Source organism: Cydia pomonella, chromosome 18 (genome assembly GCF_033807575.1).
Source record: "Cydia pomonella isolate Wapato2018A chromosome 18, ilCydPomo1, whole genome shotgun sequence".
NCBI lineage: Eukaryota > Metazoa > Arthropoda > Insecta > Lepidoptera > Tortricidae > Cydia > Cydia pomonella.
This window is the reverse complement of record NC_084720.1, coordinates 10,479,409-10,493,324: the sequence shown is the minus strand read 5'-3', so window position 1 is coordinate 10,493,324 and position 13,916 is coordinate 10,479,409. Positions and strand designations below refer to the sequence as shown.

Here is a 13,916-nt window from a genome sequence, read left to right as displayed (position 1 = left end):
TTGTATTGTTGTTTTTCTATGGAGCGACATGTTCACCTCGGTGACAAGCTCTTAAATAAAGAGAAAAAAAAAATTATCTATGTTCGTTTTGTTTACTGACGTTTCAGGGGGCCTACCGCAAAAACCGAATATCGCCAATTGCGGGGATTTTTCTCTTTTACTCTCACTAAGACGTAATTAGAGTGACAGAGAAAAATCCCGCAATTGACGCGGTAGGCCCTCTGTTTCTGTAATGTGTCAACTGTCAACTTGACTTATGAAACAAATAAAATAATCACCGTGATGATTAGTTAGATCAGTTAGATCAAAGAGTAGTATTAGTATATAGAGTTAGATGATACTACATAAATGAACATAGTTATTACATACATTTCTTGTCGCTTTAAAAACAATGTCTGTAAATAATAATGAAACAATTAGTGATAATGAGTTCGAGACTAGTGGAACTACAAATGCCATTAGTGAGCTACCTGGTAGACCATTTAAGATTACGATGGAAGTGCCTTTATTTTTAACATTAATGGGCATAGCTCTTTCAGGTATAACCGGTTTTTATTTAAAAGCCATCTCGTTGAAACTAAATAAAGAAATGAATGTGCGCTTTATTAATAACATTATTTTTCTTTTTATAGGAACTGCTATTAATAACATTCTATTGTATCGTACTTGCGTACATACTCTTAATTATAGTAAAGATGAATGTAAAGGATTTTTACTGCCAGACAAAACAAACGAGAGTCGCAAGCTTGAGGAGGAAGTTCAGAAATATGCAACATTTATTTCAATGGTGAGGACAGTCATAGAGGCACTAGTGCCTGCTGTCCTTTCCTTATTTCTAGGTGTATGGTCTGACACTCATGGCCGGAAACCCTTAGTCGTCTGGCCATTGTTTGGTAAGTAGCATCCAGTTTCCTCAAATATAGCTGCTTTTTATATACTACATCGGTGGCAAACAAGCATATGGTCTGCCTGATGGTAAGCAGTCTCCATAGCTTATGGACGCTTGCAACTCTAGAAGAATAACATGAGGTTTTATAATATACTAGCAACACTAAGCTATATTTGCACAAATATGGTACAAACTACTGGATGAAATTATCCATGTGCCTATTTGCAGGTTAATATTGAAGTATAACTATTGCCAAGTGTGTTTCAAAGTTTAATGTTACATTAATATGACAGTGGCAAACAGGAAAGATTCATTAAGACCACATACATTTTATTATGTAGTTGATATGCCACTTGCCCCTTTTATGTGAAATGAGAAGTAATATAAAACAAGGCATAAATATTGGTAGAGCCTTGGAGTAGTGTTCAAGAATTAGTGGGCCTTATAATCAAGTTATTAACCGTGTGGTGTTTTTTTTGTAGTTTGGAATCTGGATCTCCTAATAAATTGTAAACTGTATCTGTAATTAATTATTTTAGCATTAGAAAGAAAGTTAGCGATTTTGACATGTGCTTATATTGAAAAAGGCTTTTGAAAAGTAAGTCACAGCAGAATGCTCATTTACATTCTTTTACATTCATAAATAATAGTTACTACTTATTGAATTTAGTTTGTTTTGCTTAAAAAGATTGCTAACTATTTTTCTGATGCTAAAAAACGAGGTATATGAATTGTAAATGTGGGCTAATTAATTTATTCTGGGGTTTATTATAGTATTTGGAGGGTGAATTGTATAATATTCTGTGTGGCTTGCACACATCTACTAGTTAATACCTACTAACAAATTTTAGTTAAATATGACATGTAGAAAACTGAAGTCCGAGGGCTGAACACAGGCTATACTTGATTTATTGAAGCACACCTGCTGTGGAAAATATCTGGTATTCCTGGGTTGCCTAAATCCTTGTGGTATGTGTGATAGTAACACATACTCAGTTAGGTCATAAATTGTGTCACAAAGATTTTTACTGATGAAAAAGTTATAGTTACAGATCCCTTATTATTCATATATATGGGTTGAAAGCTTATTTAATCCTGAATTACTTACAATATAATGTAACATAATTTGTCTCAGTATTGCATAATTCTATGTGATATTCTAAAAAATATGCCCCCGCCGCCCCCCCCTTAGCTACGCCACTGTGCACGTGTATAGTCAATAGTCGTATATAGCATGGTGTGGTACCGCATAGATACGTCTGTCTGGCGCCAACGCTTGCGCGGCCACAAGCAAGGCACGTCCCCACAGACCAAGCTGCTTCACGCGGCAATTTCTTTGCGAGGCGGTACGTTTTATTTGCTTCCGCCTTATGCGCCGTTACTGGGATTGCAACTCTAATGTTACACAATTAAGGTTTATTTTTGTTCATCGGCGAATAATCTTCTGCTAAGCGCTTACGAATTCAGTGAATTCTTCTGTTAATATTATCCCAACTAAAATTATTTCTAGGCTTAACGGTGACATCAATGTTGACAGTGGTGTACAGTATGTTGGATGACTATGGCCCGTGGTGGTTCATATTGGTGGTGCTTCCATTTTCCTTCACAGGAGGATTCACTGTGTTGATTACTGGAGCATATTGTTATATCAGTGACATTACTACAACAGATAAGAGATCACTTAGGTAAACAAGATCAGTAAAGACTGTGTTTTATAACGGTTAAAATCCACTGAGGCCCACGCCGCGCACACTAATAGCGCCATACTTTCCACTTACGTTTTTTAATATAGATATCTGGCTTATTCTAAGTGCCGGTGATCGCCCCGTATGATTACTGACCATTTCCCTTCCATCCCCCAGGTGGTGTCTGAAAAAAGTACCCCTAAAGAAGTTTATCTCCATCCATAGGTGACGGTTTCCACAATCCACATGCCAAATTTCATCAAAATTGGTTTCGTAGTTCAATCGTGAAAAGGTACCAAATAGACAGTTTTTTTTATTCGCATTTATTAGTGTGTGCGGCGTATGTGTGCGCCGCAGTGGACTACCGTATATGTAACATTGGTTTTGGGATCATTTGCCAGTAGTCTGTATGTTTATCTTCATTCTAAAAGCAGTGTATGCAAGTTGTAATTAAATGCAATACCTGTGCACAAATAGCTATGAGAAAGAAGATTAACATCTTACCGTCTTAGGTCTATCACTCTCAGGCGGTTGGTAAACATGTTGCTCGGTATTTCCTACTCGAAGGTAGCTGAGTTTTGGGACTAACACTAGTTTATATATTAGTTATATTACATTTTTACTTACTTAAATATGAATACGTAGATGACTGTAATAACTTGTTACCAACCGTTTCAGTTTAACTGACCTATAGTTTTTGTGTTTTAATACGTGTGGGAACTTGGATTGTTGATTGTGTCGATACGTACCTAATCTTTCTTCATCAGCTTTGGTTTTTGAAGTACTTTTATTTCATAGTTGAGAGCCTCATCGTGGCCTAAAGCTAGACAGACCAAGATAACTCTGCAGCGAATTTGATAGGACAGAGCGTGGAAGTGTTATCATAAACGTCTAATGTCAATGAAGTTATTTATTTTATTTTATTTAATCTTTATTGCACATAAGAAAACACACTGTACAATAGGCGAACTTAATGCCGTAAGGCATTCTCTACAAGTCAACTTTTAGGCAAAGCAGATAAGTTCTAGGCAATTGATACATGTACGAACACAATACATTCATAAGAAATACACAAACATACATATATATAAATAATATTGATACAAATACATAATTATATATATATATATATTAAATCAGATGAACTTACAAAGCAGAAACATTAAGATTTTCCAGTACTGCCAGCAAAGTGCTCACTTAAGGATTTTTTAAAAGCAAACCTGTTCGGACACTGTCTAATTTTGACAGGGAGACTATTCCAAAGGCGAGCTGCCTGAATAGAGAAAGAAGCGGACATGTAACCAGTTCGGAGAGAGAGATAGATTGCCAGAAGAGCGAAGCTGACGGACACGAGAGACACCATAGTAGTGGAAGAAAGATTTTAGATATTCGGGGGACTGAGGGTCGTTAAGAACAGAAAAGAGGGTGCAGAGCATGCGAATGTTGCGCCGAATACGAATGGGAAACCAGTCAAGTTTTGAGCGGAATGAGGAGACATGATCGTATTTGCGGAGACAGAAAACAAAACGTATACAATTATTCATTAAACGATCTAATTTGTCCAAGAGCTCCTCATTTAAGTCCGGATAACACACATCACCATAGTCGATTATTGGTAGGATTAAAGTTTGTACTAATAATATTTTGGTTTTAATAGGTAATAAGTGTTTAAGTCTGTTGAGAGCAGCATGAAGAGAATCAGTAACTTTGCGGCTTATTTCAGCTATCTGTGTCCACCAGCTCAGGGTACTATCGAGATAGACACCCAAGTCTTTTACACTTTGGCTGTAGGGAATAGGCGTGCCATTAAAGTATACAGGAGGTATAAATTCGAGTTTAAGGAGCTGTCGGGCGCCGCCTATGACAATGGCCTGACACTTGGAGGGGTTAACGAATAGACCGAACTTCTGAGACCAATGTTGGATGTGTGCGAGATCCAAATTTAACTTATCAATGGTGGCAGTAAGGTCAGCAATGTTACACCGGTCATAGAGTTGCAGGTCGTCGGCGTAGAGATGGTACGAGCAGCGAAGGTCCGGAGTTATAAAATTGACAAAGATAGAAAACAATAGGGGTGAAAGAAGAAGAAGAAAAAAATTAACGACGTTTAAATAACACTTCCACAGTCTATGCTATCAAATTCGCTGCAGAATTATCTTGGTCTAACTCTAACTACATATATAGGTATAGATGAGCGTTTTTTTAACTCTAGCTGGATGTCTTGTCTAAGTCATCGTGGAGAGCGGTGGTGGCCGAGTTTATATGACGTCCGACTTTCAATCCGGAGGTCGCGGGTTCAAATCCTCCGACCACTCACCAATCGGTTTTTCGGAACTTATGTACGAAATATCATTTCATATTTACCACCAGTTTTTCGGTGTAGAAAAACATCGTGAGGAAACCTGCATAGATCTGCGAAGAAATTCAAAGGTGTATGTGATGTCACTGATGTCCCTAATCGCATAGCGTGGGGACTATAGCACAAGCCCTCTCGTGCATGAGAGGAGGCTTGTGCCCAGCAGTGAGACGTATATAAGCTGAATTATTATTATTTACCTAGTTGGTTACTAAATTCTGATACTGCAATAATCTTTATCTACATAAAATATACGAACGAAAAGTTGAATAAACTATATATTAAAATGAAGTACACAAAATCAGGATTACATATGACAATATCATTCAAAACCTCTGGCCTTCACACAGGCCCTCAAACGACGAGGCCAGTCATCAATAGCGGCACGCACGATTGTCATGTCTAATTCCGTCACTGTCTTAACTATGGCCCGCTTGAGGGAGTCAAGATTTGTGTGGGGTTTAGCACAAGCTTTCTCCACAATAACCTGCCATATGGCATAATCCAGGGGGTTAAGGTCGGGGCTGGAGGACGGCCAGTCTTCGTGGGCAATAAAGTCAATTCTGTTCCTTCGAAACCAGGCTCGAGTTGTTTTTGCCTTATGTGCAGGAGCTGAGTCTTATTGAAAGACCCATGGCTGGTTTTGAAATAGGGTGTAGCTTAAGGGCTTCACTATTGGTTCGAGAACGGTTTCCTGGTAAACTTTGGCCCCAGTTTTCACACCTTTTTCACAAAAATGAACCTGTGTTAGTCCTGAGTATGACACACCCAGCCAAATCATCACATAAGAGGGATGATGGCCTCGTTGCACTCTCGGAACAGCCGCAATCGCCTCTTGACTGTTTTTTGCATAAGTACACTCTGTCATTCTGGCGGTTACAACATTCTTCAATGGTAAAAATTTTTCATCTGTAAATAGTATTTTTCGGTGGCCATTTTGTGCGTACCGCTTCAATAGCACGCGACTTCTCTCTAGCCTTCACAGTCTTTGATCGTCCATTAAGCAAATGACCTTTTTGTCTGCGGTAAGCGTGTAATCCAAGGTCTTTATTAATAACTTTTTTTAGGGAGATTCTCTTCACAAACATCTGTATTGCCAACAACTTTTGCTTCCGGACGGGGTGTCTTGCAATTCTCGCCTTCAATGTCTTTATTAGAGCTGGGGTCCGAACGGTGCGTGGTCTTCCAGACCTCTTGCGGTCATCGAAGCTCTGAGTACTATAATACTATTGTATCTATTAATTGTGCGATAAACAAATTGTTTGTTGATTTTTAGGTTTTCAAGCAACTTCAAAATCATGTTTGGCACGATTCTCTTTTAGGCCCCAATTCATTATAGTTACGACGAGATAAGCGTTATGTGTGGTATATAATTACGGTGGTGTGGGACGCCTGTGCCCAACAGCGGTAGCATGGTCGCATTTTTATCACCTTTTGTCATGCGCCACTTTCGCACTTTCATGCTTGTTAAAACGTGATAGGCATGGTGACAAACGATAAAGAGCCAACCATCTTAGCCCTACAGGAGTGGACGTATAGGGATCGTGCGCGTTGGAGGGTCTGCCATCTTGTGGCCTGAATCGGAACAATAAACATGTAAATTTACACGTCACGTGTTTTGTTGTGCGTAGTAGGTTCTGCCATCTCGCGGGCTACATTGGAACAATAAACATGACATTTACGCCTCGCGCCAAAAATCTGACGGCTCCTGTGCTGCCTCCTATAGTTCATGCACGCTCCCTATATTAAGAGCCCATCAACGTGCTCACTAGCGCCACTGGAAAATAATTGTGATTGTTTAAACGTTTTTACGTTGCTGGATTCGTCAATCTAGGCGTCCAAAGTTTAAACGGCCGTTTTTGTTTTGAGTTCATAGATCGACGAATCCAGCAACATAGAAACTAGTTTGATGTATTCAAAAGGTACTTAAATACAAAATACAGTACGTAGTGGTCCCCTTTTTTTTAAATCTTCTTCCTCGCGTTGTCCCTCCCGGCATTTTGCCACGGCTCATGGGAGCCTGGGGTCCGCTTGACAACTAATCCCAAGATTTGGCGTAGGCACTAGTTTTTACGAAAGCGACTGCCATCTGCCCTTCCAACCCAGAGGGTAAACTAGGCCTTGTTGGGATTAGTCCGGTTTCCTCACGATGTTTTCCTTCACCGAAAAGCGACTGGTAAATATCAAATGATATTTCGTACATAAGTTCCGAAAAACTCATTGGTACAAGCCGGGGTTTGAACCCGCGACCTCCGGATTGCAAGTCGCACGCTCTTACCGCTAGGCCACCAGCGCTTTTTTTAAATATATATCGTTAAATAATCACAATTATTTAGCAGTGGCGCTAGTGAGCACGTTGATGGGCTCTTAAATTATTATCGTTGAATGGTGGTAGGTACGTTGGCATAGCTGCGTTTGTTTGATTCATGCGGGTGATTCTGTTAAGTATTAAATTGCTGTTGAAACACTGTAAAGAGAAAAAAACCCAAGCAAAAGATAAGATAAACAAGCTGTGGTACAGTCAGCTGCATAGAAGCTTGTGTGCAAATGTGCTAAGCGAATAGTACCTAATAGACTAAAGGTCAATATTTTGCGCCTCAATAGAATGGCTTTGACAATGACAGGACATCCAGTTTGGAACTCAGTCGCTTGAGCTTAACCTTCATCATTTTTCTTCTCTGAAGTATGACCTACTCCCCACTTCTTGTTTGGAGGAAAAGGAAGTGGAAGGAAGGAAGGTGTGGTTTTCGGTGAAGGAAAACATCGCGAAGAAACCTGCGCATACCTATACACACAAAAAAATAGTTCCACAATCCCAATAATGAATCTAGCGTGAGGACTAATAGTTGATATATTATGGTGAGAGGAGGCCTGTGCCCAGCAGTGGACGATATATAGCTTGACGATGTTGGTGATGGGAGGTAACGATGGTGGGTTTAACATTTCCTTAGTCTCACCTTTATTTTCCTTTCAGAATGACAGTGGTTGAGGCGGCGATATCAGCCGGGAGCATCGTAGGCTCTGTACTCAGTTCGTATCTCCTCTTCTACGTGGGAAATGTGTACTTACTGCTTATCGTAACGGCTCTGTATGTGGCCGCGTATGCTTTTACTAATGTCTGCTTAATTGAGTCTTTAACAGGGGTAATACAGGTATTTGGAAATAATTTGTATTTTTTATTACAATATTGTTTACTTTCTTTCCAATGAGCGGGTCCACACAAAACGCGCGCCGCCTTGGCCGAGGCGCGTCTACACTGGCCGTTTTGTGCGCGAGGAAATTGCCTCGTGCGCTACGCTCGCATGCTCGCTCTAGTCTGTGTGGACCCGCCTATTGCTAATTTAAAATTAAACTCAAAACCATGTTCTCGTAAGGATTACATTATCTTTAATTTGCGCCTTGATGGAGACCATATGTAGACCCATTGGCAATAAAAAATCGTTTTTTATTTATTTAAATAAGTAACTAATAAATAGGTAAGTAGTTGTTACTTTGTTCTATTGAAAATAATGATTTGATTTCAGGGAGGACTATGCTCTGTCCTAGATTTTCTTCTAGTCAAAGAAATGGTGACCGAATGCTTTAAACGCCGACCAAACCATGGAAGAGCTAAGATTTTCCTCCTCACATTAGCAAATACTTTAACAATTTTTATACTCTACGGGGCATCAAGCCTTGATTACTTGTATACAAGAGAGAAGCTACATTGGGCGATGAAGCAATATACTCTATTTACTGCGGCAAATACTTTAATAGCCTTCTTGGGATCAATTTTGGGAATATACATGTTTCAACGCGTTCTTGGCTTGGGTGACGTACCTTTGGCAATCGTGTCGTTTATTTCTGCTGTGGCTGATTGCTTATTAAAGACGTTTGCAGTGACTACATGGCACATGTATCGTAAGTATATTAATAGTTTAAATGACTAAGTTAGTATATACCTTTGTTGTTGCTCTAAACACAATAAAATCACACTCATAAACATCGTCACACAGATTGAGTGGGCTACTTGTGTGTGTGATAATCTGTGCAAGTGACTCGACAAATGAAAGGTCATACTCCGTGTACAAGGATCATGAGCTTAACGGGGAAAGCAATTGCTATTTTGGCTCTCTGAATTATTAATTGTCGGATTACCAACATTGAAATTTATCCATCATTGAAAGCACCATCTACAAATACACAGCTTTTACCGTGCTTCTAGTATGAAAATTACAAGGGCCTTCAGTCGGTGCCAGGCCTACATAAAAAAAAAACTTACAGGGCCGCGGTCTAGGTCTATAGTGCCCGTAGCCAAGACGCCAATCGTTTACGCTTCGTAGCGAACGAAACGCAATTGTCCCTGTCGCACTAATATGGAAGACTTGGAAGAGTGATAGAGAACCATGACTACGTTACGCTACGGAGCGTTAACGATTGGCATCTTGGTTAAGCACCCTGGACTTCATTAAGTTGATGTGCCACAGATTCGACGTGTCAACTTAAATTAGACCTTTATTTTCATCAGTCTTTTATGTTTTCAGTTACATCAGTGTCTTTCATCAGAGTCATATCGGCTCCGCTGATACGATCTTTCTTGTCAAAAATGGTGCCGTTGGAAGACATAGCGAAGGTGTTCGCGCTTCTCTGCACCATGGAGTCGGTGTGTCCGATCATAGCGCCGTTGATATATAATACACTCTATAATTTTACAATACACGATTTTCCGGGCGCCTTTTATCTATTGAGCGCCTGCATTAATGCAGTATGCGTTGTTATGCTAGGGTGAGTTGGAAACTATTGATAAATTTATTTATTTGTAACTTTAAGGGTTCCATACTTCAAAGGGAAGTAACGGAACCCTTATAGGATCATCGTGTGTCTCTCACAGGCAATTATCTCCGAAACTACTGAGTTGAAATTTGGTACACATGTAACTCTGTGACCAAATACGCACACGTGTAAATAAAGGAATTTTAAACTTTGCGGCCGTTTTTGCAGGGTAAATTAGAAAATAAAAAAAGCTTTGCAAATAAAATTACATGAGAGGGCTTGTTGTAAAGATTTTAAATGTATTTTTTGAATAATTTTGTGGTAGGTAATTTTGAAAATATTTAAGAAATTTGATAAAAAATTTAACATTCCTCCTGTTTTCTCCAAAATTACCGGGAATCAAATAAAATAAATAAGTGCATTGGATTACTGGAAAAAGTATGAGAAAAGAAAGGACAAGCTTGGGTCAATCTTAAGGAAAAATACCTAATGTGTGATTAGTACCTACAGAATCCTTGGAGCGCGAGTCCCGTCCGTCTCACCAATGGCCGAGTTTTTGATATAGTTTATCAGATATTAATGTTACTAGAAAGAGCTCGGCGTAACGACATATTATAAATAGACCTTGTAACCGCAACCATTTCTCATGTAGACGTATCATGTAGGTTAGTTTTTTTTTTTATGTTACTCCATAACTCCGTCATTTTTGAACCGATTTTGAAAATTATTTTTTTGTTTGAATTTATATAATATATATACAGATTGGCCCCGTTTTTGTCAAAACTCAGTTCTGATGATGGGATCCATGAGGAATCGAGGGAACTCTTCAAATGTGAAAGGCATACATATAGTGATTTTTGTATTTTCTGTAACAAATCAAGCATTTACATTTAAAAAAGTGACATTTGATGAAGTGGAACTGCTGATGATGATCAGAATGGAACTCTTCAACGACGCATACTACACGTTTGGCGATTTCTCCTCTTCGTTGTGTTTGTTAAGTAAATGAAATTTTCAAAATAAATTTTTGTCAAGTTTGAGTTCTGACGATGGGGTCCATGAGGAATCGAGGGAACTCCTCAAATGTTAAAGGCATATATATGTAGTGATCTTAGTATTTTCATTAACAAATCAAGTATTTACATTTGTAGAAGTGACATTTGATGAAGTGGAACTGCTAATGATGAACACAACGGAACTCTTCAATGATGCGTAGTTCACGTTTGGCAATTTGTTCTCTTTGCCAAGCAGTTAGGTTTTCAAGGCACATTTTTATATTTCTATCCTATTTAGTTTTTTAAATAATTATCTGGTGCTTTATTTCATGCATGGTGTGAAATAATTTATCTTAAATACAGTCGAATACCCTATTGCGGGTATCTTACCAGTCAACCATAGGGCAAATCTGAAATGTGTCAAGGTGGGTGCAGTGGCAAAAAAAAAAACATGTTACCTCCTTTTCTACATAATTAGGCGTAGGACGCTGTCTTTTTAATTACATTGTATGAAATCTACAATTCAACAATAATCGTTCTTTCACCGGTCTCCCTCATTGAAGTCGTTTTTTTTTCTTAAAAATTATTTTTAAGGCATCTACATATGTGAAAATGACAAAGAGTATATATTTTAATTTAGTTTTTAGTGCTTCTTTTACGTTTGTAATTTACGAACTTTTAACTAAATTAATGTGTGTTGTATTTTTTTAGGTTCGTCCTGTATTATGAATCGGATTCAACACCATATCAACCATTACAAGTTTCGCTGTAAAAGATACAATTCACATAAATTATGACGACAAAATTTTGACATCTCTCGAGTAGCTTCGGAAGGAAACCCTGGATGGATTTGGCATTGTGTACTTTATTGGTAACTGTAATAAAATTACAGATCGATTAACAGAGCCGCGCCTAGCTAGTCTTTTATACGGATACATATATATTTATTGAAACTGAAACTGTCCAATTTCCTGGAGGGTAAATTTGCCCATTGAAAACTCATACACATATATACATAACGAATAAAAAAGACAGCTCTATATAAATTCGTGTTTTGATTACTATTTACAGTATTTACTAACTGTATACTCAATTACAGTCTTGATTTGCTTTTGATAAATATACTGGTTTATAAACCTAATGGGTGGTGATACTGGTGATATTTAGATACTTCCTGAATTCGGGTAAATTGGATGGTTACGTTACGCGATAGGCATGTCCTTAAAAAGTAGCATTTTTTTTCAACAGCAACGAAACATTTTTGTTTTGCAAAACCAGTGTTTATTATAACTATCTAGAACAAATTGTTAACTAAACTGAAAATCTGTGTTTCAAACTGTAGGCCTCTTTAAGGGTTTGGCTTTAGTAAAAAAAGAAAACGAAAAAATATAGATTACAAACAGCGGAGGGAATGGTCACAAAACATTTTTTTTTTTAAGATCCGTTATGGATATTTTATTCATGTCATGGGGGTTGCGTCACGAAAAAGATGAAAAACACTGATCCCTCTTGACCCAAAGTCTGACCATTTTTCTTTAGCGTTATAATAATATAGGATGGTCCATAAATAAGTCCTTATTTGTTTTACAAGGGGACAAAATTGTTGTGTACCGCTCGTGCTAATATTGATAACCGAACAAGCGAAAGATTCCAAAATTGAACCACAAGCGTGGTGAGTGGTTCAAAAAGTGGAATCTTCACGGTTGAGAAAGTTTCAAGGCACGAGGATTAAATAAACTTTGCCACCGAGTGAAACACAAAAATGTTTACCACACCAACGCGAGGAAAATAAATTCTAACTGTAAAATATGAAACAAAATCAAATCCCATATGGATTTTATTACGTTATTAAACATTTATCATTCAAAATCATCATTTGAAAGTCAATTCTTCCAGCCAACAACATGAGGAAGCAACTCAAAATATGCATCAGATTATTTTGCCCCACACGTAGATAAAATACAACTTTCTCATCGGTTTTTGAATGTGGTGAAAAATCTTCTTATGACCTCAGGAATGCGTGGTTAATTTTTATCCGTTTCCTCGGGGGCACCTTGTATAAGAACTCGTATATATTTATCTATATGCGTTTGTATATCGTTGCCTAGTACCCATAGTTTTTATTTTTATAATATGTTTGTTTATAATATGGATATAAAAGTTAAAACTAAAAACGGATTTATTTTAGTTTCATTTTAGATTAAATTTTTTCATATTTTAGTTTACTTATAGTTTTTATTACTTATTACTAATTCTAATAATTATTTTATATCATGACTGTATTTCTTTGTAATCATTTAAATAAATTTAAAGTAAAATAAAAATTAAACAAAATACATGTAAACTTATTATAAAAAACCTAACCTAAAGTGCCGCCAACAGCGAGGCAGGGCTCACGCTGCCGGTGGTCAGGGCCGCAGAGAGAGGAACCGCTGGACTATTCGTGCCGTGTCCAAGACTACCGCCTTCTGCATCTGACCCTTTTTTTTTTTTTTTCTAGTGGGGAAAATGCATTCCGCATACCACCCGGGTGCGAGGGGCGACCCGAGTGGTTATGTGGGACTCCCGTCCAGGCTAATGAGGCCGACGGTATACCCACTAAAAACCCCCCATATGTCACCTCGCCGCCTTATTGGTGGGGTTACGGGAACGCTTGCGCACTCATCCGCGACCCCACCGGCGGCAGCCGCCCGCGAGCGGCTCCCTCGCAAATGCCCGAAGGCCCTTCACGCTAGGCGCGCCAGATGGTTCGACGCGCCTTCCTCCTCGGCCTCCGTCCTGCAGTGTAGCGGACCCCCCCGAGCCCGCCACAAGGAGGCCACGGGCGCCAGAAAACTCCCAGCGCCCTGCGGCAGATGAGGTCCATGGTTCTGCCGCAAACCACAACTCGGCTGCAGAGGACAGGGAGAACGGCATACCGTAATACCGACACTCCTCTTCCTCTGCAGCCCCACCAACGCCGCTACTGCGGAACGGCCCCGCCAAGGTCGCAGGGGATAGGGAGAGTGGCGCATCGTGATACCATCACGCCTCTTCCCCTGCGATCCCACCTCGGCCGTCGAGGATAGGGAGAACGGCTCACCGCAATACCGACACTCCTCTTCCTCGACGGTCCACCTCCAGCGCGTCACAAGCGGGCTCACCAAGCCCACTTGGAGCGTCCTCCTCGGGCCAGCCCGCACCTCAAACAGGCCGGCCCTGGTTGCCTCTTCGCTTCACCGTGGGTGACCAAGCCACGG

General features: G+C 39.3%; 1 protein-coding gene across 1 annotated transcript; it reads left to right on the top strand.

Moving 5' to 3' along the window:
- Window positions 1–278: 278 nt before the first annotated feature.
- On the top strand, window positions 279–11,723 carry LOC133527398 (probable peptidoglycan muropeptide transporter SLC46). Its single transcript, XM_061864391.1, has 7 exons — window positions 279–539; window positions 633–893; window positions 2,400–2,574; window positions 7,905–8,082; window positions 8,455–8,830; window positions 9,454–9,694; window positions 11,389–11,723. The coding sequence occupies exons 1-7, from the start codon at window positions 392–394 to the stop codon at window positions 11,447–11,449; spliced, it is 1,440 nt and encodes a 479-aa protein (XP_061720375.1). The 5' UTR covers window positions 279–391; the 3' UTR covers window positions 11,450–11,723.
- The last annotated feature ends 2,193 nt before the right edge of the window (window positions 11,724–13,916 follow it).

What these genes read in the sequence shown, in the direction of transcription:
- LOC133527398 (XM_061864391.1), top strand. Translation starts at nt 392, where the DNA reads ATGTCTGTAAATAATAATGAAACAATTAGTGATAATGAGTTCGAGACT. An exon ending in ACAGATAAGAGATCACTTAG is followed by an intron (nt 2,575 to 7,904) that starts GTAAACAAGATC and finishes TTTTCCTTTCAG; the next exon opens with AATGACAGTGGTTGAGGCGG. An exon ending in CTTTAACAGGGGTAATACAG is followed by an intron (nt 8,083 to 8,454) that starts GTATTTGGAAAT and finishes ATTTGATTTCAG; the next exon opens with GGAGGACTATGCTCTGTCCT.